Source organism: Peromyscus maniculatus, chromosome 7, assembly GCF_049852395.1.
Source record: "Peromyscus maniculatus bairdii isolate BWxNUB_F1_BW_parent chromosome 7, HU_Pman_BW_mat_3.1, whole genome shotgun sequence".
Lineage (NCBI taxonomy): Eukaryota > Metazoa > Chordata > Mammalia > Rodentia > Cricetidae > Peromyscus > Peromyscus maniculatus.
The window spans coordinates 50973550-50996475 of NC_134858.1; the positions used below are offsets into that span (position 1 = coordinate 50973550).

Below are 22926 nucleotides of genomic sequence, written 5' to 3' on the forward strand. Positions count from 1 at the left end.
ACAAAGGTATTCAGGTGGTTCACATCCCATTCAACATCAAAAGGTGCTGGGCTAGAGCTGTGCCTGTCAACACCATAGCTGAACGTTCATGGAAAATCAGCCACCTACGTTGCCATTCACTGTGCGCATTGGTTACCTCTCTTGTCGCTGTGAGAAAACGCCTGACAAAAGGTACATTTGGCTCACAGTCTGAGGCTGTCATGACATGGAAAGCATGGTGGCAAGAGCAGGAGGCCGCTGTGCACATGGCATCTGGGGTCAGGAAGCAGAGCCATAAAGCTTTATGCTCACTTTCTCCCTTTTATTCAGTCCGTGAGATGATGCTGTCCACACTCAAAGCGGATCTTCCTTCTTCCATTAAACCTTTCTGGAAAAACTCTCATGGACACACCTGTCTTAGGGTTTCTATTGCTGTGAAGAGACACCATGACCACAGCAACTCTTATAAAGGAAAACTTTTTTTTTTTTTTTTTTTTTTTTTTTTTTTTTTTTTTAGGAAAACCTTTAAGTGGGGCTGGCTTACAGTTCAAAGGTTTAGTCCATTGCCATCATGGTGGGAAGCATGGCAGCATGCAGATAGGCATGGTGCTGGAGAGGTAGTTGAGAGTTCTACATCCAGATCTGAAGGCAGCAGGAAGAGACAGTGAGCCACTGGTTTGAGCATCTAGCACCCTCACACAGACACACATGCAGGCAAACACCAATGTACATAAAATAAAGAGTGCCCCTTTACAAGCTGGTGCTGCTGAGATCTCAAAGCCCACCCTCACAGTGACACTTCCTCCAACAAAGTCACACCTACCCCAGTAAGGCCACACCTCCTACTAATAGTGCCCCTCCCCATGGGCTTATGGAGGCCATTTCCTTTCAAACCCACAATACCCAAAGGTATATTTTCATGATGAATCTTAATTCACTCTTGTTGACAATGAAGATCAATCATCATGCTGTGTAGAGAAAAATCTACTTGAATTAATTGAGTTTGTTTACAGTATAATTAAAATGCTCTAGGAACAGAACTGGGTGGCTTATGTGTAAAGTGTGAGGACTTGGCTAAATGAGTATTTCTCTTCAGTTTTCTTTAAATAAGTGTACAGAAAGTTATTATCCCCCGTGAGGTGTTTATAGGTGGTGGACAAGATGGGGCTTTGAGTCTGCCCAAAGTAGCTACACTTCATAGATGTCTTTCAGCTTTAAAGTTTTGTCTTGAGCTGACAACACAGATTTACTGAGACATGAAGTGGAGGGGAGCCATGGATCACAGTCAAGTGACCCATTTCACCGGTCATTTGGACCACTTTAAACAATCAAATGAAAAGGAGGGACTAATCAAGCTGTTGCCTTTCTCATCTTGTCTTATACTTCTCTAGGAGATGCTTAAATAAACCCACTGGGGTTTAGACTCTGCTTCCTGACAATCTGGTCAAGTTGCTGTAAGCAGAAGTTTTGGCTATTACTTTGATTTGTTTTTTAGCCTCTGATGATTTTGAAATATACATCCAAGTAAAGGACATCTGGCCCAACTTGAAGCTACATTAAAGAAGTGCTAGAGACGGGTGATGGTCATTGTGAAGAAGACCTGGGGACAGGGAAGGTGGTCATTGTGAAGAAGACCTGGGGACAGGGAAGGTGGTCATTGTGAAGAAGATCTGGGGACAGGGAAGGTGTCATTGTGAAGAAGACCTGGGGACAGGGTGATGGTCATTGTGAAGAAGACCTGGGGACAGGGAAGGTGGTCATTGTGAAGAAGACCTGGGGACAGGGAAGGTGGTCATTGTGAAGAAGACCTGGGGACAGGGAAGGTGGTCATTGTGAAGAAGACCTGGGGACAGGGAAGGTGGTCATTGTGAAGAAGACCTGGGGACAGGGTGATGGTTATTGTGAAGAAGACCTGGGGACAGGGAAGGTGGTCATTGTGAAGAAGATCTGGGGACAGGGTGATGGTCATTGTGAAGAAGATCTGGGGACAGGGGTGATGGTCATTGTGAAGAAGATCTGGGGACAGGGTGATGGTCATTGTGAAGAAGATCTGGGGACAGGGTGATGGTCATTGTGTCTGTCTCTTATGTATACTGTGTCAAGTTTGCATTTGAATTAGGCACAGAACCAAATGGTAGCCTTCCTCCAGTTTCCCTTGAAGCTCACCAGGAAGTATTCCAACCTGTCTTCCGCTAGGAACCTTCTGCAGGAAGTTCTGGCCCTTGGCTGCCTGCACAGCTCTTGTTCCCACTTTCCCATTGTATCCTTTCTGTATGGTTGGCTCTAGATCCTCATGGAGACAGAAACTTAGGGATATTCAGCAGCAACAAACGCGCATTCCGTGCAGATATTGTGCTGACCACGAAGGCTGCAGTGTCCTGCTCTTGGAACTTAGGGTTTTGGAGTGTGAGCCATAAGGAATCTGTGGGGTACTGTGGTCCAGGGGCTTCTGGAAAGAGCCTGGAATGGACAATACGTACATTGAAGAAGTTCTAGATTCCTTGGGCTTGGTATACGCTGACATCCAGAGCTGACTGACAAACCTACTGAGTGAGGCAGAAGGAATGTTAGAAGCTGGAGGAGGGAGGGGGTGAAGTGTTGTGGAATGCTGTCTTCCGGGCATGACGTGACTCTTGCACTCTTGAACTCTTAGCAGCCATGGTTAACTGCACAAGACTTGAACATGATTGGGCCTATCAACCTTCTGTCATGGAAGTGGGAGGGACTCCCAAAGCCCTGATCTTCCCTGGGGGTCTGTTGACAGCTAATAGTTGCTAGGGAAGGGAGAAATAGTTTCATCAGTGGTGTAGCCACTGGCAAGTTGCCCATACTCCTGTAATTAACCCTAATTAAGTTCTTTCATACACATCTACACACACCCACATCCCCCCCCACATGAGCATGACGGGGAAGGTGATTAGTTAGGAAGAGGAAGGGGTTAAGAGAGGGTAGTGAGGACAAATATGATCAAAATATTATGAAACTCAGTGTTATATGTGATCAATATATATATTATATATTAATAAAAAACTAAAAGAATTTACTGAGTGAATAAAATGAAGTATATTTTTGCTTAAAAGCAACGCACAACTGTGTTTTGAAGTGGAAGAGATATTAAGCTATGTACTTTAGACTTTTCTGGAAGAAAGAAGAGGGGGTAATGCTTTTCTTCTTTCATTTTTTTGGTTCTCAAGTTCATAGACTATCTGTCAACAGCAGCGCAGCAGAGAGTTAACAAACTCAGCCCATTTTCTACCTTCGAAGCCCCTCCAGGCGGTGCCTGGGTTCCTGGAGGCCCTGCTCCCAGGGCGAGCAGGCAGAAACTGGGAAGTCCGTCTTGCAGGCAGAGCACTTCCGGCCCTTTGAAGTTCACCTCTGTCTGAAAAGACTGTGACAGGATACAGTCCACAGTGGGACGCGTGTTGTTTCCGGGAGCCTCCCTTAGCCGGGGAGCGTTGTGTGTGGTGTGGAGTCTGCTCAGAATTCTTCCACACTAGGCCCCTTTTGGTAACATGCAGGTATGCATGTGGGGCCTGACGGTGTTCTAGGCCTTCTTGATTTCCCTTCTCCTTAAACCTCCACCCACTCCACCCACTCCAGCTTCTCTCTGTCCAGCCCCGCCCCCCCCCCCCCCCCCCCCCCGCCCCATTATAGATGAGGTCATTAGGATTTGGAGCCAGGAGAGCGTTTCTGTAACTTTAAATCTCCGCATTCGATTTGGAACACTCTCTCTCTTCTAGGAGGCAGTCAGACTTTTAACTGTTGGAGGACAGTTGGCTTAATTGGCTCTTGTAGACTACAAAAATGAGCTGGCTGGAGGAATTCTGCCAGTTCGTGAGCAGGGCTCAGTGCCTCCACGTTTCTTATTCTCACCTATTTCCCGTTTCTTGTTGCTTTCAAGTCCCTTATGGGCTATGACCCACAGTCTAGGTTTGACTAGCTTCTCAGGGCTTGATTGGATTGTCTGTGCTTTCTACTGTGAATACCCACCCGACTTGCTGGTTTTGCTTGAGGAAGGGGTGCGATAAGAGGAGAGAGGCCAGGATGGGTTACTTCCTAAGGCAAGGTGAGGGCGGGGCTTTGAAGAAGAGGTCTCCTAATGTAAGCTGTGCTAAACAACCCTGTGGAGAGAAGGCTGGGCAGAGTGGTAGAGAGGGTTCCAGGGAGAGTGGGGAGAAGATGCAAATTTGGGAAGACATTAATCGGTGGGAGGGACAGGAAGACCCAAGGGGATTTGAGTTTCATCGGTTGCTGCCTTAGCTGCTTTTGTCTGGGTACGGGCCTCCTCAGCCCCAGTCAGTGCAAACCACGCCCCCTCAGTGAGGCGAGCTCCAGAGGGAGAGGTAGCCTCCCTCAGGTCTTGCTCGTGCCCTGGCCTGTAGAGGTGAAATGTCTGGAAAGCAGTCATACCTTCTGGGAGCAAGTTTCAATCCTATGTTCATGCTGGTGAAAACTCCTTTCAACGGCCTAGTGGGGATTGGCTAGTTCATGACACCCTTCTCTTTCTTGAATGGTGCAGATCCTTTCAGCTCCTTCTTTGGGGCTGCAAGAGACTAAACCACAGGGAAGGATAACTTTTTGAAGAGGAATCTAGCAAACCAGTGAAGTGGGGCATGCTTACATCCTAGCACCAGAGTGTCCTTCACAGTAACTACTTAAACTCGATGACACACAGGAAGTCACCATGGGACACTGAAGCCACAGCAAAAGCTGGCCTCTTTCAGGAAGCCTCAGGTGGTTCTCACCAGATAACCCAGAGTGCCTGGGAGAGTTCTCTCTTAGCATATCCATGACCCCTTTGTACCATTGCTAAAACAAACAAACAAACCAGATATGTGATTAGGAAACCTATGCAAGAGGCATTATTTATTAAAAACAAGAACAACAAAACCTTGGAATTTAACCAAAATATCCATCAACAAAAGAATAAAGTGTGATAGAGTCACACAGCAAAATACTGTACAGTTGTGAAAAGGAAAAAGAGGTAAAGAATTAATAGAATTTTCTCAATGTTGAGGAAGATGGAAAGCTACAGTTTACCGCTAGCGATATTTACACGAATGTTATTGAAATGGATGAGAATAGTAAGCAGCAAGCTTTCGAAAGTATTTACCCCTAGGGAAGGTCCAACAATAACTGGGGGGGGGGGGGGACCAAGAGTGTTGGTGTTGCTAGTATTTTCTTAAGGCCCCAGGTAGGCAGTACATACCGATTACACGTTAGAAATTTGGCTCTCCATAGCTGTACATTTTACCCTATGGAGTCAACCAATTTCATTTAAAAGTATTGAGGAAAAAAAAATAACATGTATACTGAACATGTGCAGATCTCCTGGCACTAGACCCTGAGAAGCAAGCACATACCAGCTTACATGACACGGACATTGTATTAGGCACTGTAGATCTGGACATGCTGCAGCACACGGGAGGGTGTGCATGGGTTATATGAAAACATTACACCATTTTACAAAAGGTACCCAGCCTTCATTGAACTTGACATCTGCAGCTGGTCCTCGAACCGATACCCGGGAGACACTTTCGTTATATGCTAAATGTCCTGTAAGAAATTTTAGCAGGTGAGGCTGGGGCACAGGTGGCTCAGTTGCTAGAGTGCCTGCTTGGCATTCATGAAGCCCCGAGTTCTATCCCCAGGACTGCATAAAGTGCTGCTTGCCTGTACTCCCCATGCTGGGGAGCAGAGGCAGGAGGATCGGGAACTCAAGGGCATCCTATAGCATAGTACGTTTGAGATCGGCATGGGCTACATGAGCCCTTTATCAGAGCAAAAATAAATAGATACATAAAGAGATGGAAAACAAGAAAAGAAAATTTGACAATTAAATCAGCTACGAGAAAGAACATTTCTAGATTTAACTGGAGCCAGGCACAGAGGTCAGACACTGGGTGGCCTTGTCAGCCATTTTAAAAGCTGGGCCCTCATGTGAGGGCAGAGGGGAGCCACTTAAGGCTGTAGACGAGGGATGATTCCATTAGATCAGAATTTAGAAAGGGACTCTTGGAGTGTGGAGGCTGGGTTTGGGGAGAGAGGGTGCCCCAGGAGAGCAGTTAGGAAAGGGTCACTGCCTCCCAAGCCACAGGACCCCTTGTAGGGACAGCGCATAACTGGGCCACATCCACAGAACCCAACGGTCAATATTAAAAAGGGGCGGGGGGACGGGGACTGGGGGGACGGGGGACACTGGTGAGAGGGCTCGGGGGTAAAGTTGCTTTGCTGCCAAACTGGGTGACTTGAATTCAGTCTCCAGAACCCACATGGTAAGAGAGACTAGATTCCTGCAAGTTGTTCTCTGACTGCCACAGGTGTTTGGGTGAGTATGCACCACACAATAAATGTAATATTTAAAAATTCTTCCATATTTTTTATAGTATTCTGTGGCTACATTTCTTTAAGCCTTTGATCTTAGTGGGGTATTTGTTTAGTTTTGAGGTACTATGTATTACACCTAGGATTTTGTTTTGTTTTTTTGGTTGTTGTTGTTTGTTTTTTCAAGACAGGGTTTCTCTGTGTAGCTTTTGGAGCCTATCCTGGAACTCGCTCTGTAGACCAGGCTGGCCTCAAACTCAAGAGAGATCTGCCTGCCTCTGCCTCCCGAGTGCTGGGATTAAAGGCACACCTAGGATTTGCTTGTTAGGTAAGCATTCTATCACCGGGCTCCCCAGCCCCAGCCCCAGCAGTCAGTATCTTAAGAGCAGCTCCCCCATCAATCCTAGTGTGCAGTCAGGATGGACAACTGAAAACTTAGATTGATTCTCAGCTTCATTTATAATGAATTTTATGTCAATGATTTAAGTTTAAGAAGTATTGATTCGGGGGCTGGAGAAATGGCTCAGAGGTTAAGAGCACTGACTGCTCTTCCAGAGGTCCTGAGTTCAATTCCCAGCATCCACATGGTGGCTCATAACCATATGTAATGAGATCTGGTGCCCTCTTCTGTATGCATAATAAATAAATAAACAAAAAAAAAACAAAAAAAAAAAAAAACAAAACAAAACAAAAAAACAAAAAAAAAAAAAAAAAAAAAGAAGTATTGATTCAAGCCAGGTGTGGTGGAAGGAAAGGCAGGTGGATCTCTGAGTTCGAGGTCAGCCTGGTCTACAGAGTGAGTTCCAGGACAGCCAGGGCTACATAGTAAGACCCTTTCTCACCCCCCTCCCTGCCCTGCCCCAAAGTGTTGATTTAGAGGGCATTTCGATTACATTGCAGTGTGCTCAGGCCTGGTTCCTTCTAGACCCTTCCAAGAGCTGTCTTTCATGTCTCTTAAATTTCGTCCTTGTCAATCTTCAGTTTTATTCTTGCTGTCTTCTGTTTGTCTGCCAAACAGGTTTAAGTTTTCTTGACTCTAACTAATACATACCCTGCCCTCCACTGCTGCTAATTTCCCAAACTCCTCTCCCTATTTCTCTCCCTTTTATTTATTTAGACAGGGTCTCACTAAATAAATAAACTGACCTTGGAACTCACTATGTAGCTTAAGCTGTCTTTGAACTGTGAGTGATCAATTCTTCTGCCTCAGTCTTCTTCTATTTAAAATGTTTATTTCTTTATTGTGTGTGTTGTGTGTGTGTGTGTGTGTGGGGGGGGCAGGCATGACGGCCGTGGTGTGTATGTGTAGATCAGAGGACAACTTTCAGGGGTTGGTTCTCTCCTTCCACCATGTGGGTCTTGAGAATTGAACTCAGGTCATCAGGCTTGGCAGCAAGCACCTTTACATGCTAAGCCGTTTTCCTGGCACTTCCTCTCTTTTACTTCTTAAAAAATTTTACATTTTTACATTTATTTAGTGTGTGTGTGTGTGTGTGTGTGTGTGTGTAGGAGCACATGCATCATATACCTCACCGCACACCACTAGTCCATGAAGAGCCAAGGAAACAAAATGATCTTTAAATGGATGCCCAGTGAATGACAGAGTAACTCTCCTTGGAAATTGGGGCAGGTTATGAGAAAAAGAGAATAAAAATATAATCTTTCAAACTCTATTAATTCGACTTTTGTGCTCATGAAATAATCAATAAGATGAATCCAAGAGGCTTAGGATATGTTTAAGTTGGTAGGATGATTGCCTACTGGATGCAGCTCTGGGTTCATAAACTGGATATGGTAGTACATGACCGTAACCCTAGCAAAGGTAGTGGTGGGCAGATCATAAGTTCAAAGTCATTATCCACTCCACAGCAAGTACAAGTCCCGCTGGGGGCCACATGAGACTGTGCCTCTAAATTAAATGACTCAATGGGCTCAGTGGGTGAGGTGCTTGCTAGGCAAGTGTAAAGATCTGAGTTTGAATCCCCAGAGGCTACCTAAAGTTAGGCACAGTCATGGACAGCTGTAATCTCAGTGATTCTACAGTGAGATGGGAGCTGGAGACAGGAGGGTCTTTGAAGCTTGTAGGCCAGTTAGCTGGGAGTACACAGTGGAGAGACAATAAATCAACCCGGTCTCACGAAGGCAGAACAGGAACAGAGATAGCCAAGGTTGTCCTCTGACCGCCACATGCCGCGAAAGTGCACACACACATGTACATACAGACCCATCACACACACATTGTACAAATGTGCACAAAGAAATAAAGAACAATTATTTAGAATAATTATTAGAATAAAATTTAGACTAATTCATATTTCCACAGTAATTCATATTGTGTTTATAACCAAAAATGTATGTATGTGTGAGTTGCAGCTTCTTGCAAGCCGATCCAAGTCCTTCCTTTATTCTCTAGGGATATTTTGAAGACCATAGCTCTGGGCCAGATGCTGTCCTTATGTATATGTGGCACAGCCATCACCAGCCAGTATTTGGCGGAAAAGTACAGAGTGAACACGCCCATGCTTCAGAGCTTCATCAACTACTGCCTGCTGTTCCTGGTCTACACAGTGATTCTGGCATTTCGATCTGGTACGTCAAATGTAGGAACCATCTGTTCCATACATGTTTTGCTTTTCCTTCTTAACCCCCCCCCTTTTTTGCATGTGTATGTATGTCTACATGTTTGCATGTGATGTGTGTGTGTGTGTGTGTGTGTGTGTGTGTGTGTGTGTGTGTGACATAAACTGACTAGGAGGGTGCAGTACTTCTATTTCCAACATTTAAAACCACTACTATGCTGTTACTCCCTAAGGGAGTCAGTGTTGTTTCTATGTGGCAAGATTCATAACTTTGTTTTGTGGTACTATGAATTGAATCTATGGTGTTGTCCCCAGTCCTCTCTTTGTATATTTCAAGATTAATTTATTTATTACCTATGTGTATGTGTCCATGTGAGTCTATGTATGCATGGGTGTTGGGGTATGCATAGAGGCCAGAAGAAGGCACTGGGCGTTCTCTTCTAATTCTCTCCTGTTTCTTTGAGGTAGGATCTCTCCCTAAACTTAGAGTTGTGTTTTTTTTTTTTTTTTTTTTTTTTTGGTTTTTCGAGACAGGGTTTCTCTGTGTAGCTTTGCGCCTTTCCTGGAGCTCACTTGGTAGCCCAGGCTGGCCTCGAACTCACAGAGATCCGCCTGGCTCTGCCTCCCGAGTGCTGGGATTAAAGGCGTGCGCCACCAACGCCCAGCTTAGAGTTGTGTTTTTTTTTCCAGCTAGATTGGAAGTCAGCAAGCCCCAGAGATCCTCCTGACTCCACCTACCCTGGAGCTGGGGTTATAGGCATGTGTGCTGGATGCCGGCTTCTTCCGTGGGTTCTGGGATCTGAACTCCGCTCCTCACGATTGTGCAGCCAGTGCTCTCACCACTGAGCCATCTCCCCAGTCCTTTTTAAATTTTAATTCTGAGGCAGGATCTTGCCAAGTTGTTCTTTTACCTTTTAACCTTCCTGCCTCAGCCTCCTTGGGATTATAGCCGCCAGACCTGCCTATTAATATTATTACTATTAATTATTACCACTACTGTAGGAAATAGAAGCCATTGTGAGATTAGAGAAACACATTAAGGTACCACAGTTGGCAAGATCTCTAGGGCAAGGTGGGGGTGGGCAGAACGAGCAAACAAGTGATAGCTCTGGACTCCGCTTTCCTGGGCGGCACGTGCCTTCAGGAAGTCAGTGTCATTTACAAACACATCAGTGTGGTCCCTCAAAGCCATGGCTGTCATGTGCTCTGAGTTTTCAGAACCCTCTTGGTAACTGGGTTTTAGTGGTAGTTATGTTGCAGGAATCTTTCTGGAACAAACACTCCAACACCAGTGAGAGTGGAGGAGGGGAGATGACCCCAGTGGACGGAAGCCAGGACAGCTGAAAGTCTTCCTTGCTGGGTCCAGTTTGTATTCTCATTTTATACTCTAAAACTGCAAGATGGGGCAGGCAAGCAAGCATGATTTCCCTGAAGCGTAAGTGGCAGCCAGCTGGTTGTTAAGGGCAACGACTCATTGTTTCAGCTATGTCTCCAGGTCATTCTGTTCCAGGTAGCAAGTGAAGTCATGCTTGGCCATAGGCAGTACAACAGCACTTTAAGGGAATCACTAAATAAATAAAAACACCAATATCTAATAATTGGTCTTTTAAAAAAAACTTATTCTACTTAAGTTAGTTATTGTACTTAATCTTAGCCAAGATGCCAAGAAACGATTACCATTTGGCTATGGTATGAATTTCATTTCTGTGACTGAATGTCTAACAAAGGCAACTTAAGGGAGAAAGGGTCTATTTCTCTCACAGTTCGAGGGGACAGCCCATCATGGCGGAGAAGGCATGGAGCCTGGAGGTCTGTCTTTTAGGTAATTCTAGCTCTTGTCAGGCTAACAGTATTAACTACCATCGTTGTGATTCTTACTACTTTTCATTCTTTTGGTTGCTGTTTTTTGAGACAGGATCTCAGCTATGCAGGCCTGGCTGGTTTGGAGCTTTGAATTCACCCTCCTCTACCTACTGAGTGCTGGGGTTAAAGGCTTTTACCACCATGCCCCGCTATTACTTTATAGATTATCTTACCACAAAGCCTCCCCAACATATGTGCCAACTCTTTGTCTTTTGTGAATCCAAAGATGAGTTAATTCAAAGCAGTAGAATTGTGCTGTGTGTGGGTGATTAAAAAGCATTTGTTAATGATGCCACTGAAGCTTTTCCTAAGCTTATCACTGGCTTCAATTTCACTTGAAAGTATGTCTCTTTCTTTTTTTCTATTTTCAAGATAGGGTTTCTCTGTGTAGCTTTAGAGCCTGTCTTGGAACTCACTGTGTAGACCAGGCTGGCCTCAAACTCACAGAGATCCGCCTGGCTCTGCCTTCCGAGTGCTGGGATCAAAGGTGTGCACCACCACTGCCCAGCTGAAAGTACGTCTCTTTCTAAAGAATGACCTTGCTGTGTTTTCTTCAAAGAAAGTCATGCAAGGGGGTTCAATAACCAATTAGTTTGTCAAAACGGGGCACTTTTCAAGAATAGTCTGTGGCTTGTCAGAAATGGCTTCAGTCATGCTCATAAAGGGATATATTATTTATTATTATTGTCTGAGACAGGGTCTTAGGTATCCCAGGCTGGCTTTTAATCCCCTATATAGCCAAGGATGGCCTTGAACTGCTGGTGCTCCCATCTCTGCCTTCTGATTACGGCTGTGTACCACCATGATGGGTTCATGTGGTGCTGGGGATGTGTACATGCTAGGTAAGCTCTCTACCATTGAGCTCCCTCCCCAGCCCTGACTAGTTTATGTATACTTTCACTTTTCTCCAGCTCTCTTCCTGCCTTCTCCTTGCATAGCTGCACAGTCTCCAGCTTCATACTAGACACAGCTGATGGTGACGGCACTGGCGTCTGCCCTCTGGGTACTTGACGTTAGGACAGGCCACACTTGAAGTACGCAAGAGACCCTTGTTTTGATTTTCTGGTCTACAGATTGGTATGTGTCATGTCATGGGTAACATGTACTCACCCAGCTTTCTTTTAACCAGGCAGTGATAACCTTTTAGAGATTTTAAGAAGAAAATGGTGGAAATACACTCTCCTGGGGCTTGCCGATGTGGAAGCCAATTATCTGATTGTCAGAGCATACCAGTACACAACTCTGACCAGTGTCCAGGTAAGAGGGAGTTTGGACGTTTGGGTTTTATGCTTCCTAGAGGAGAACACGTGCTCATATATGTTCATCTAATTTTATCGGAAACCTGTGCATTTGAAGAAGCCCCAAACACAGGTGGATGATAGGTGTTTTCCAGTACAGCATATGCTCTGCTGAGTCACGACGTTTCCGGAAATCACTGACAATGTATACACGTTAATGACTTCCCAGGCTGCTCACACTATAGCAGATTAGAACAGTGCCGAGTAAAATAAGGGTAAATATTTAGCTGGCACTTGCCGTCGTAATGCTGACAGTTCTGTTGTGTGTTTGGCTCAAACACAAAAGTAAGTGTGGTTCTGTACTGCAAAGCTGGAGGTCTGTAAGCCAGTCAGGACATAGGAGCCCCTGGCAGAGCCTACTGGATACACTAGGGGGAAGTGGCAATACCAGTGAAGCTCTTGTCCCTAGTTCTTCACAGATTTCATTTATTTATTTATTTATTTATTTATTTATTTATTTATTTATTTATTTATATTTTTTTAAAGATTTATTTATTTATTTATTATGTATACAGTGTTCTGCCTGCATGTGTCCCTGCAGGCCAGAAGAGGGCACCAGATCTCATTACAGGTGGTTGTGAGCCACCATGTGGTTGCTGGGAATTGAACTCAGGACCTCTGGAAGAGCAGTCTTATTTACATGCTCTTAACCACTGAGCTATCTCTCCAGCCCTAGATTTCATTTTAAAATGATGTATTATTATTCGTGTGTGGAGGTCGGGTGACAGCTCTGGAGTCAGCTCTTTCCACCCACCTTTACTTGGGTTCTGGGCATTGAACTTGGGCCTCCACGCTTGCCCACTAAGTAGCTTCACCTGCTGGGCCATCTCTCCATCCCGTTATTGGGTTTATTCTTGTTGGGTCGAAAGGAAAATGTTCCTTCCTAGCAATACTTCTCAACCTTGTAGAGTTGAGAAAGACTGGGTCCTTAGTGTTAGCAAGCCATGGAACATGTCACGTAACTTGCCTTAAGAGCCAAATGCTCTATAAATGGAGGTGAAGGTGAGACATTCCACTGTCAGATCTAGACTTCAGCGTTCAGTGATTCTGTAACCCTTTTGCTTCTCAAGAAAGGGTCTTGTAAGGTAGCCCAGAGAGCCTGGTACTCACTATGTCCTGAGCTCACAATTCTCCCCTGTCAGCTGCTTCCCACCAGGTGCCAGGATTACAGGTAGGAGTCACTGTGCCTGGTTTCTATAGCTTTACATGTTTTTAAAGACAGGGTCTTGTGTGTTGCAGATTGGTCTCTGTTGTAGCTGAGGATGATCCTGAACTTCTGGTCTTCTTGCCCCTACCCCCCAAGTGCTGTGACTATGGGTATACACTGCCATATTCTTCTTATGCAATACTAGCTAGGGATGGAACCCAAGGCTTTGTGCATGTTAGGCAAGCATTCTACTCACCAAGCTGTATTCTCCCTGGCCCTCCTCTTACAAGTCTTTCTAATTTAAATTTTATTGCATATCTTTTGGTGTTTTTAATGTGTGTGTGTGTGTGTGTGTGTGTGTGTGTGTGTGTGTGTGTGTAAATGTTTTGACTACATGTGTGAGTGTATACTATGTAGATGCCTGGTGCCCTCAGAGGCCAGAAGAGGGTGTCAGATGCCCTGGAAATGGAATTACAGACAGCTGTGAGCCTTCATGTAGATACAGAGAACCAAACCTGGGTCCTCTGCAAGAACAAGTACTCTTGCTGGGCGGTGGTGGTGCACACCTTTAATCCCAGCACTCAGGAGGCAGAGGCAGGTGGATCTCTGTGAGTTCAAGGCCAGCCTGGTCTACAGAGCTAGTCCAGGGCAGGCTCCAAAAGCTACAGAGAAACCCTGTCTCAGAAAAAGAAGAAGAAGAAGAAGAAGAAGAAGAAGAAGAAGAAGAAGAAGAAGAAGAAGAAGAAGAACAAGTACTCTTAACTGATGAGCCACCTCTCCTGCCCCATATGAGTGTTTTGCCTGTGTGTATGTATTTCTGTACCACCTATGTGTGCCTGGTACTCACAGAGGCCATAAAGGGGCATCAGACCCTCTGTAATTGGAGTTATGGGTTTTTGTGAGTCACAGGAATGCTGGGAATTGAACCCTGGTCCTCTGGAAGATCAACCAGTACTCTTAACCGCTGAGCCATCTCTCTAGCCTTTTCCTGTAACTTGTTGAGGTTTCATTTTTCTCACTGTCCTAACAAAAGTAGGTTCTTTAGATCTCCAAAATTTAGGAACTATCAAGAAACTGAGGCAGAATAGAGCTTATTTTACCTTGAAAAGGCAAGCTTGGTGAAAACCAGGCAAGCGTGCTTCCCAATGTGATCATAGATGAAATGATTTCACCTCTAATCTGGTCAAAGTCATTTTTATATCTGTGTTCCTCCTATACTAGGGTCTTATTAGTACTCTGTTCAGTGGGACAATATGATGATTTTTAAAGCTTACATTAAACGAGACTTTTGGAACAGGAAGCATCAAAGGAAAAGACCTCCACCCCCAAGAAAACATTCAGAAAAGAAGTCCCTGTAGACACATGGCCCACGGTGACAGGTGTCAGATAAGAAGCGATGGCCTTTCAGAGTGGGACCTAAGATCACAGGATCTGGTCCCAGCATTTTGTATTTGGCTCAGGGACTGGCTGGCTGGAGATCACTCAGAGACAGGGTTGGGCTGAAGCCTCTGTGTTCTTCCATGATATAAGCAGATCCCTCATAGTCTTGCCCCACCAAGGATTCTAAGAGAGAGATTAAATTTAGATTTGATGTGAAGATGTGCTTTTTGGGTAGGAAGTCTCCAGTGACAGCTTTTAGAGTGGAATTTTCTTACTTTTTTTTTTTTTTTTTTTTTTTACATAAGAAATACAGCTCAGACTGTGTTAAGCCATTATGGTTGGATTCTCCTGATGTCTTCCAGGACATTGCTTAGTGATTTGTTGTTCAGGCAGGCTCCCGAAAGGATGACCAGGGCCCATCACTGGAGGTATGCAGGCCTCTAGTGCCTCGAATTGCCATGGAAACAAACAATAAACTGCTTTAGACAGGATCCCAACAGACTGCTTGGGGCTTAAGGCTCTGTCTTGCCCACGATTTAAATGAGGAGAGAACCAGGGACAAACTTAAAACCCCAGAGAGTGAGCAATGAATATAGTTTCAGGAATGTAACCAGTGTATGGCATACATTTACACTTATTCCTGGACATACTTTAATATATCAAGTGCTATCCTTCAGGGGTTGGAGAGATGGCTGAGTGGGTAAGAACGATTGCTGCCCTTGCAACCAGCTGGAGTTGTCTCCAGGATGTACATTAGGTGACTCACAATCACTTGCAACTCGGCTCCAGGAGACTCAAACCCTCTTCTGGCCGGCACATCCCCGTACCGCCCCCCCCCCCCCCAATTAAAAAACAATTTTCAGTATATTTTATCTTTGAATTCACACACACACACACACACACACACACACGCAAAGTCATATTAAGAACTGAGTAAGTGAATTCTCTATTCTTGTCATTGATTTTGGATTCGCTACGGTTTGAGTGCTCTCTGTCCCCATTTGATCAGATGGGCAGTATGAGGGGTATAGCAAGTATCTTATGGACCCAAATGATAGAGGAACATATGCTAAAGATGAACAGGACTCCACGCTGGGAGCAAGCTTGTATCTCACATGGTAGAACTGAACTCTACTGTCAGAGAGGTGGTGTCTGTTTGGGCCCTCATAGTAGCCTGTACTTGGTAGCACTTTGCTCAATTACAATTAAATATTGGACTTCGTGATTTCTATTTCATGTCTGTCTAGTTTAGTGTATGTTGCTCAGGATGGGACTTACATCTCTCTTGTTCAGTTCTGTATTCCCAGCTCCTCTTATGGTATACACACATGGACACAGACAGACAGACAGACAGACAGACACACACACACACACACCCCTGTGCTTGCCAGGCAAGTACTCTGTCACTGGGCTGATACCCAAAGCCTCTTATAGAGTCTTGGACACTGGGCTTGCTTAATAAATGCCTGTTGACTGTGTAAATGGATGTACTGGAAGGAGACTCTGTCTCCTGAGTTTAAGAATAAACACAGAGGGAAATGCATAGGGTCCGGGACAAAATGAATAGACAGCCCTTGAGTCTCTTTGTTTTGAGACAGGTCTCATGTATCCCAGGCTGGTCTAAAATTCACTGTATAACCAACAATAACCTTAAACTCCTAATCCTCCTGCCTCTACCTCCAAAGTACTGGTTTTAGATGGTACTAGAGATCAAAATGGGGCCTTTGTACCTGCTAGGCAAACACCCTACCAATTGAGCTACAGCCCAGCCTGACTTTGAACTGTATCATTTGGGACAACTAATCTCTCTTTAGCCATTGGGGTTTTGTGTGTGTATCTGAAACAGGTTTGCAATTCCAGTCTGAGAGTTACTGTGAGGATCGAATGAGTTAGCTCAGGTAAAGCGTTTGCAATGCAGGGCCGGCCATAGTCGATGTTCCAGGAGCACTTCCTCCCGTGACTACTCAATTACAAGCTGCTGAGATGTTTGAACCTGCTTGCTTTCCTTCCCCGCAGCTCTTGGATTGCTTTGGGATACCTGTGCTGATGGCTCTCTCCTGGTTTATTCTCCGGGCAAGATACAAAGTGATCCACTTCATTGCCGTGTTTGTCTGTCTGCTGGGTGTAGGGACCATGGTTGGTGCAGATATATTAGCAGGGAGAGAAGATAATTCAGGTGAGACTCAGCCACGGAAGTGTGTTTTCGGGTCGGTCTGGCGAAGTCACACTGGCAGAAAGTGGGTGATGGGGGAACTCTGGAAGGTGAGCAGGAGTCCGTGCTGTGAGCAGGTGCACGCCCGTTTGCTGGGCTGGCTCCTCATCAGTGTGGGGTGTTGGTGTGCTTTCCCAGGCACTCTGCACTCTCTGTAGCACGTTGCTCACTTGCTGCTGAATATTTGGTTTGGCGATTATTTCTCCCTTTTAACTGCATTTTCCCATCCATGCATGTTTAAAACTTTATTTCAAATATACTTGGAGAAATCATCTTTTGCTTCAAACATTTTGGGTTAGTTACTCCAAAACCTTATAGTCTCTCCCTTTTTATTTCATTCTTTCTGTTTCCTTTTCTTCCTCCTTTTATTCTGTTTCTTCTCTATCTCTTTCCTTCCTTTCCTCCTTCCTTCTTTCCCATCCTCCCTCCCCCCCACCTTCTCTCCCTCTCTCTTTCCCTTCTGTCCTTGAACTCAGGATCCTTCTTCAGCCCCCAGTTGCTGAGGGACAGCATACCTGTCGCCATACTCAGCAATGCTTCATTTTTTTTTTTTTTAAATAAAAAAAGGGACTTGGCTGGAAACCTTTTTAATGCCTGTTGATCTGAATGCTTTGGTATATTTCAACAGACAACATGGATGTCCAACCAGGTCTGAAGTTATCCAGTCTCCATGGTAGTAACTTCAGGGTCTCCTTGACTCAAGAGAAAGTCACTTCCCTTACCAAGCATTCTTTCCTAGAGTTCTAAACAAACCCCTTCAATACAGTCCATCAATCTGTCGTGTTTTTAAATGGCTTTCTTTTGAGATGGTATACACTACCATCCTCCAGTCTGTTGGTGTCCCAGGGAGTCAGAATGTGAAAATCATAGCAGTGTTGTGCCAGACAGTAAGGACAAGAGCCTTTAAACTTACAGAAACTAGGATTAAATAAAGTTTTATTCAAATGAACAGAGTTTGGTAACTCCTGGCTTACCTGTTGACAAAAGATTTCTTTTTGTGTCTCAATGCCCTGTAGGGAGTGATGTTCTGATTGGTGACATCTTGGTCCTCCTTGGGGCTTCCCTGTATGCTGTGTCTAATGTGTGTGAAGAGTACATCGTGAAGAAGCTGAGCAGACAGGAGTTTTTAGGAATGGTGGGCCTATTTGGAACAATTATCAGTGGCATACAGCTGTAAGAATCTAAATTTTTTCATAAAAACAAAATGAACAAATAAGGGAGTGGGGGCAGGGTGGGGAGATGAATTATAATGAAGTATAATGATATATATATGAAATATATGAAAAAAAGGGCCAGCAAAATGCCTTAGTAGGTAAGGATGCTTGCTGCCAAGCCTGATGACCTGAGTTCAATTCCTGGGACACACATGTTAGAGAGAAGAAACCCCTGCAAGTTGTCCTCTCACATCCACTGCATGCTGAAGCATGTGTGTGGCACACACACACACACACACACACACACACACACACACACACACGAGAAATAAAATATAATAAAAATAAAATGGCAAAATGAAACCTATTACTTAACATACAAACTTAAATTTTTTAAAATTAGAAATTAGGGGCTAGAGAGATGGTTCAGCAGTTAAGAGCTTTTGCTGCTTTGCCAGAGGACCCCAGAGGTTCAGTTCTCAGCACCCACATCATGGCTCATAAACATTGTAATTCCAGTTCCAGGGGACCTGACTCCCTCTTCTGACCTCCAAGGGTACCAGCAAACACATGGTACACAGACATACATGCAGGCTAAACACTCATACACATATAATAAAATAAATCTAAAATGATTTTTAATGAGAAAATATTTGATAGTTGATCACTTTCTCTAACTACTAATATTTGTTAACCAAAAATTACATTTTAAATAACTAACTTGATAAAAATCTAATAGAGGATTCTATTTTTTTTTAATTATTAAATTTGTTTGGTTTTTGAGACAAGATCTTACACTGTAGCTCAGGCTAGTCACTATGCTGCCCAGGTTCATGGCAATCCTTCTGCCTCAGCCTCCTGAGTTCTGGGATTACAAGTGCAATCCACATGCCTGTCTAGATATTTTTATATTCTAAGAAAAAAAAAATAGGACGGGTGGTGGTGGTGCATGCCTTTAATCCCAGCACTCGGGAAGCAGAGCCAGAATAATCTCTATGAAAGAAAGAAAGAGAGAGAGAGAGAGAGAGAGAGAGAGAGAGAGAGAGAGAGAGAACTCAACATAACCCTTTACCTTAGCTGAACTGCAGCAGCTAAACTATCTCTATAAAATAAGAAAAATTAATGTGGATCTTTACATAGCCTCTTGTTTTGATCTTAGATTGATTGTGGAATATAAGGACATTGCCAGGATTCACTGGGACTGGAAAATTGGTATGTAATTAAATGATGACTTTTAAAATCAATATTCTGACCTTTGGCTGACAAAATTGCATACCAACAAATGAACACTTTATTTTAATCATATTTTCATAACTTTGGGAACTCACACCAGTGGTGTCTTGTTCTGAGTAGATAAGCCCCTAGAATTCATTCTTGTTTTTTTTTTTGTTTGTTTTGTTTTGTTTTGTTTTGTTTTTTTCGAGACAGGGTTTCTCTGCGTAGCTTTGCGCCTTTCCTGGAGCTCACTTGGTAGCTCAGGCTGGCCTCGAACTCACAGAGATCCGCCTGGCTCTGCCTCCCGAGTGCTGGGATTAAAGCTGGGATTAAAGGCGTGCGCCACCACCGCCCGGCTAGAATTCATTCTTAATCTTGGTAAGAAATAGCTTTTCTTTCCTAGGAATTCTGAATAGAACCAAGACTGACCTTCAACACTCTAGCTATCAAGCAAATGAATCTACATCTCAGGTCCTTGAACTTGTAAAGTTTATCATGGGCTTCATGTCACTTGTGGAGCAATAACCTCAAGTGATGGATGGATGTAACCATCTGCTGCCTCCTGTTGCTCCACGCTTTTGATATTTATGGGAATAAAGGTTTAAGATAGTTAGGGAAGATATGAGCCTTAATGATGAGCAGGAAGTAGTTAAATAATACATAAATGTTGCTGAAGATTGTATGCCATGCTTATATAATTCAGGGAAATTAAATATCTTAGATGTCCCCAAAGTGCGTGCACGTATATGAGTGTGTGTGTGTGTATGTATGTGTGTGTGTGTATGTATGTGTGTGTGTGTATGTATGTGCGTGATTGTGTGTGTGAGTGTATGTGAGTGTGTGTGTTTATGTATGTATGTATGTATGTATGTATGTGCGTGATTGTGTGTGTGTATGTGTGTGTATGTATGTGTGTGATTGTGTGTGTGAGTGTATGTGAGTGTGTGAGTGTGTGTGTTTATGTATGTATGTATGTATGTGTGTGATTGTGTGTGTGAGTGTGTGTGTATATGTGTGTATGTATGTGTGTGATTGTGTGTGTGAGTGTGTGCGTATGTGTGTGATTGTGTGTGTGAGTGTGTGTGTATGTATGTGTGTGATTGTGTGTGTGAGTGTGTGTGTGTGCATGTATGTGTGTGATTGTGTGTGTGTGTGTGTTTATGTGTGTTGAGCATAGGATGTGGTTTAAAATTGCTGACAAAACAGACATTGCTACTGTAGCCATCTGCATGGTCAGCACTGTCCTAAAGTGGAGAATAAAGTTGTTCTGTCTTGGATCATGTAATTCAATGGGCTGAAGAAAATATAGTGGCTCTAATGTCTACCTTTGATGTGCTAAAAATACTTTATTGTGACTCCAATCATACATACCACATCTGACCAACCAACCAGATAAAAACAAGGCCAGCGAGGGATTTCTTTTTTTGACACGATACTGACCTGGCTTTTGTTGAACTTTTATATCGCAGTTTTCTTTTTGTCTTGGGAGGGTGGGTGATGCAGGGTGAGATGGGCTGCTGACTCGGTCACACCAGAAGGAAGATTTTATGGCCTTGACCATCTGACTCCCTGTTGGATCTTCACAACTTGTTAGTTTATGGCTACTGTTTCTTCAGGAAGCTTTGTCGTCTTTTTAGAATGCCGACTGTTAGAAGTGTCACGGGGAGTTTGACAAAGGATCAGGAAGTTTGGTGGAACATCCAGACCCCAAGCCCGTTGCCTTCTGCAGTCTCTTCATAACTTGAGCTCTTCCATTTCTTCACAGCCCTGCTGTTTGTGGCGTTTGCCCTCTGCATGTTTTGCCTGTACAGCTTCATGCCGCTGGTGATTAAGGTCACCAGTGCCACTTCCGTCAACCTGGGCATCCTGACAGCTGATCTCTACAGCCTTTTCTTTGGCCTTTTTCTGTTCGAATATAAGGTAACAAAATAGATTGTGTTCAAATAAGAAAACATTTGGGGCTTAAAACAAGTTTACTATTTGTTTGGGATAGAGTCTCGGCTGTCTTAGGCTAGCCTGAGATTCACTATGTAGCTGGGGAGAACCTTCCACATCTGCTCCATCATCACACATTTATACATTGCTGGGGATGGCACCCAAGGCTTCATGCGTACCGGGCAAGCACTCCCCCAACTGAGATGCACCCCCAACTCTAGAGCAAGTTTTCTTAAGGTTCTGGATCTCAGAATAGAACTGTCTTCTCCTCTTAGTAATACTCTCATTGGACAAGCTTCATGGTTACCGAGTACAGCTTAGAACTTGGTCCAGAGAAGAATTGCCCTTCTAAGGCTTTGCAAAGTGATGAAATATGGCAGGTTCCATCTTTGATGTAGGGCTGAGAACACCAGCTTCAGAAATTCTAACACATGTTCCAGCTGCTATTGACCTTGAAAAACAATCCAACTTAGGCTGGATCCTCAGAGAGTCTCTGTTCACTGTTTCTGCACAAACAGAAGGTCTGAAGTAGCTGGTGGAAGGGTAGGAGAGATGGGCATATTATCATGCATGTGTGATTGGAATGGTTCCATCTTAGTTGGTAGTGTTTTTCTTAGTTTTCTGAGACAAGGTTTCATATAGCCTCGGCTAGCCTCAAATTCACTGTGTAGAAGAGGATGACCTTGAACTCAGGACCCTCTTGCCTCCACATTCTGTGGTAGGATTCCAGACATGTGCTACCACACCTGGCTCCCTTCCAGATATTCAAACAGGAATGCTTGGGGCTGATTTATTCTCTTCCTGGGAACTAGCAGCCACGAATTCGCAATGCTTGTCTGAATTACTGATACCTAAAGCTCACTGGGTTCTCTGAAAAGTGTGTGAATCAAGTGAAAAACCTTTTTTACCCTGCATAGTGACGTGGGACAGGAGCCAGCTGTTGTCTTTGAATAATTGCTGGTGAAGGAATGTCTCAGTCAACACTGGCAAAGTCTTTATAGATTATTGGTAGCATCCCATAAAAAGGTTAAAGTGAATCAGAGAAATAGTTTTAATGAGAGGCCCAGTTTTGTTTTGGTTTTTACTTTTTGGGATTATAATAACAACATTTCTCTCTTCTCTTTCCTCCCCTCAAGCCCTCCCTATTCTCTTCCCGCTCTCCCTCAAATGGCCTCTTCTTCTATTAATTGTTACTGTATGGGTATATGTATATACATATATTCCTATGAGAATTTGTAAGGGCAGGGAGGGAGGGTGTTGCTCTCTGGTGCTGAGGCTGCATGTGGCCCTCTAGGGGACGAGGATGCTCTTTAAGGAGACTCCAACCTAGGGGAGTCATTGTCTGTGACCTCCCTCACCTGTTTGGTTTTTTTCTCTATATTTAAAAAAACATGATTATGGCCAGGCAGTGCCTTTAATCCCAGAACTCTGTGAGTTCGAGGCCAGCCTGGTCTACAGAGTCAGATCCAGGACAGGCACCAAAACTACATAGAGAAACCCTGTCTCGAAAAAAAAACCAAAACAACAAAAAAAAACACATGGTTACATTTTATTTATTTATTGTGTGTGTGCACACATGTGACATGGCATACCTGAAGATGTCCCGTGTGTGCTCACACATGTGATACCACATACCTGAAGATGTCAGGAAATAACTTTTGTGGGTCTCGGGGGTTGAACTCAGTTGTTAGGAACTGGGGTTGCAGGTACCTGCTGAGCTTTTTCCCCTGGCCCCACTTTTCCTATTTTTTTAACCAACCATATTATCGTTAGTAATTTAGCTTTTTATTTCCTGCTCTGAGCAAAATAATGTCCAGGCAGAGATAAGGATAAAAGAATA

General features: G+C 44.1%; 1 protein-coding gene across 3 annotated transcripts in view; it reads left to right on the top strand.

Moving 5' to 3' along the window:
* The window catches only part of Slc35f2 (solute carrier family 35 member F2), a 51881-nt gene that overhangs the window by 24183 nt on the left and 4772 nt on the right, over nt 1–22926 (top strand). For all 3 annotated transcript variants that reach the window (XM_042280949.2, XM_076576285.1, XM_076576286.1), the window contains 6 exons: nt 8717–8892; nt 11875–12002; nt 16587–16746; nt 17799–17955; nt 19096–19148; nt 20917–21071. In XM_042280949.2, coding sequence (XP_042136883.2) covers nt 8717–8892; nt 11875–12002; nt 16587–16746; nt 17799–17955; nt 19096–19148; nt 20917–21071 — 829 coding nt within the window. The remainder of the gene's footprint in view (nt 1–8716; nt 8893–11874; nt 12003–16586; nt 16747–17798; nt 17956–19095; nt 19149–20916; nt 21072–22926) is intronic.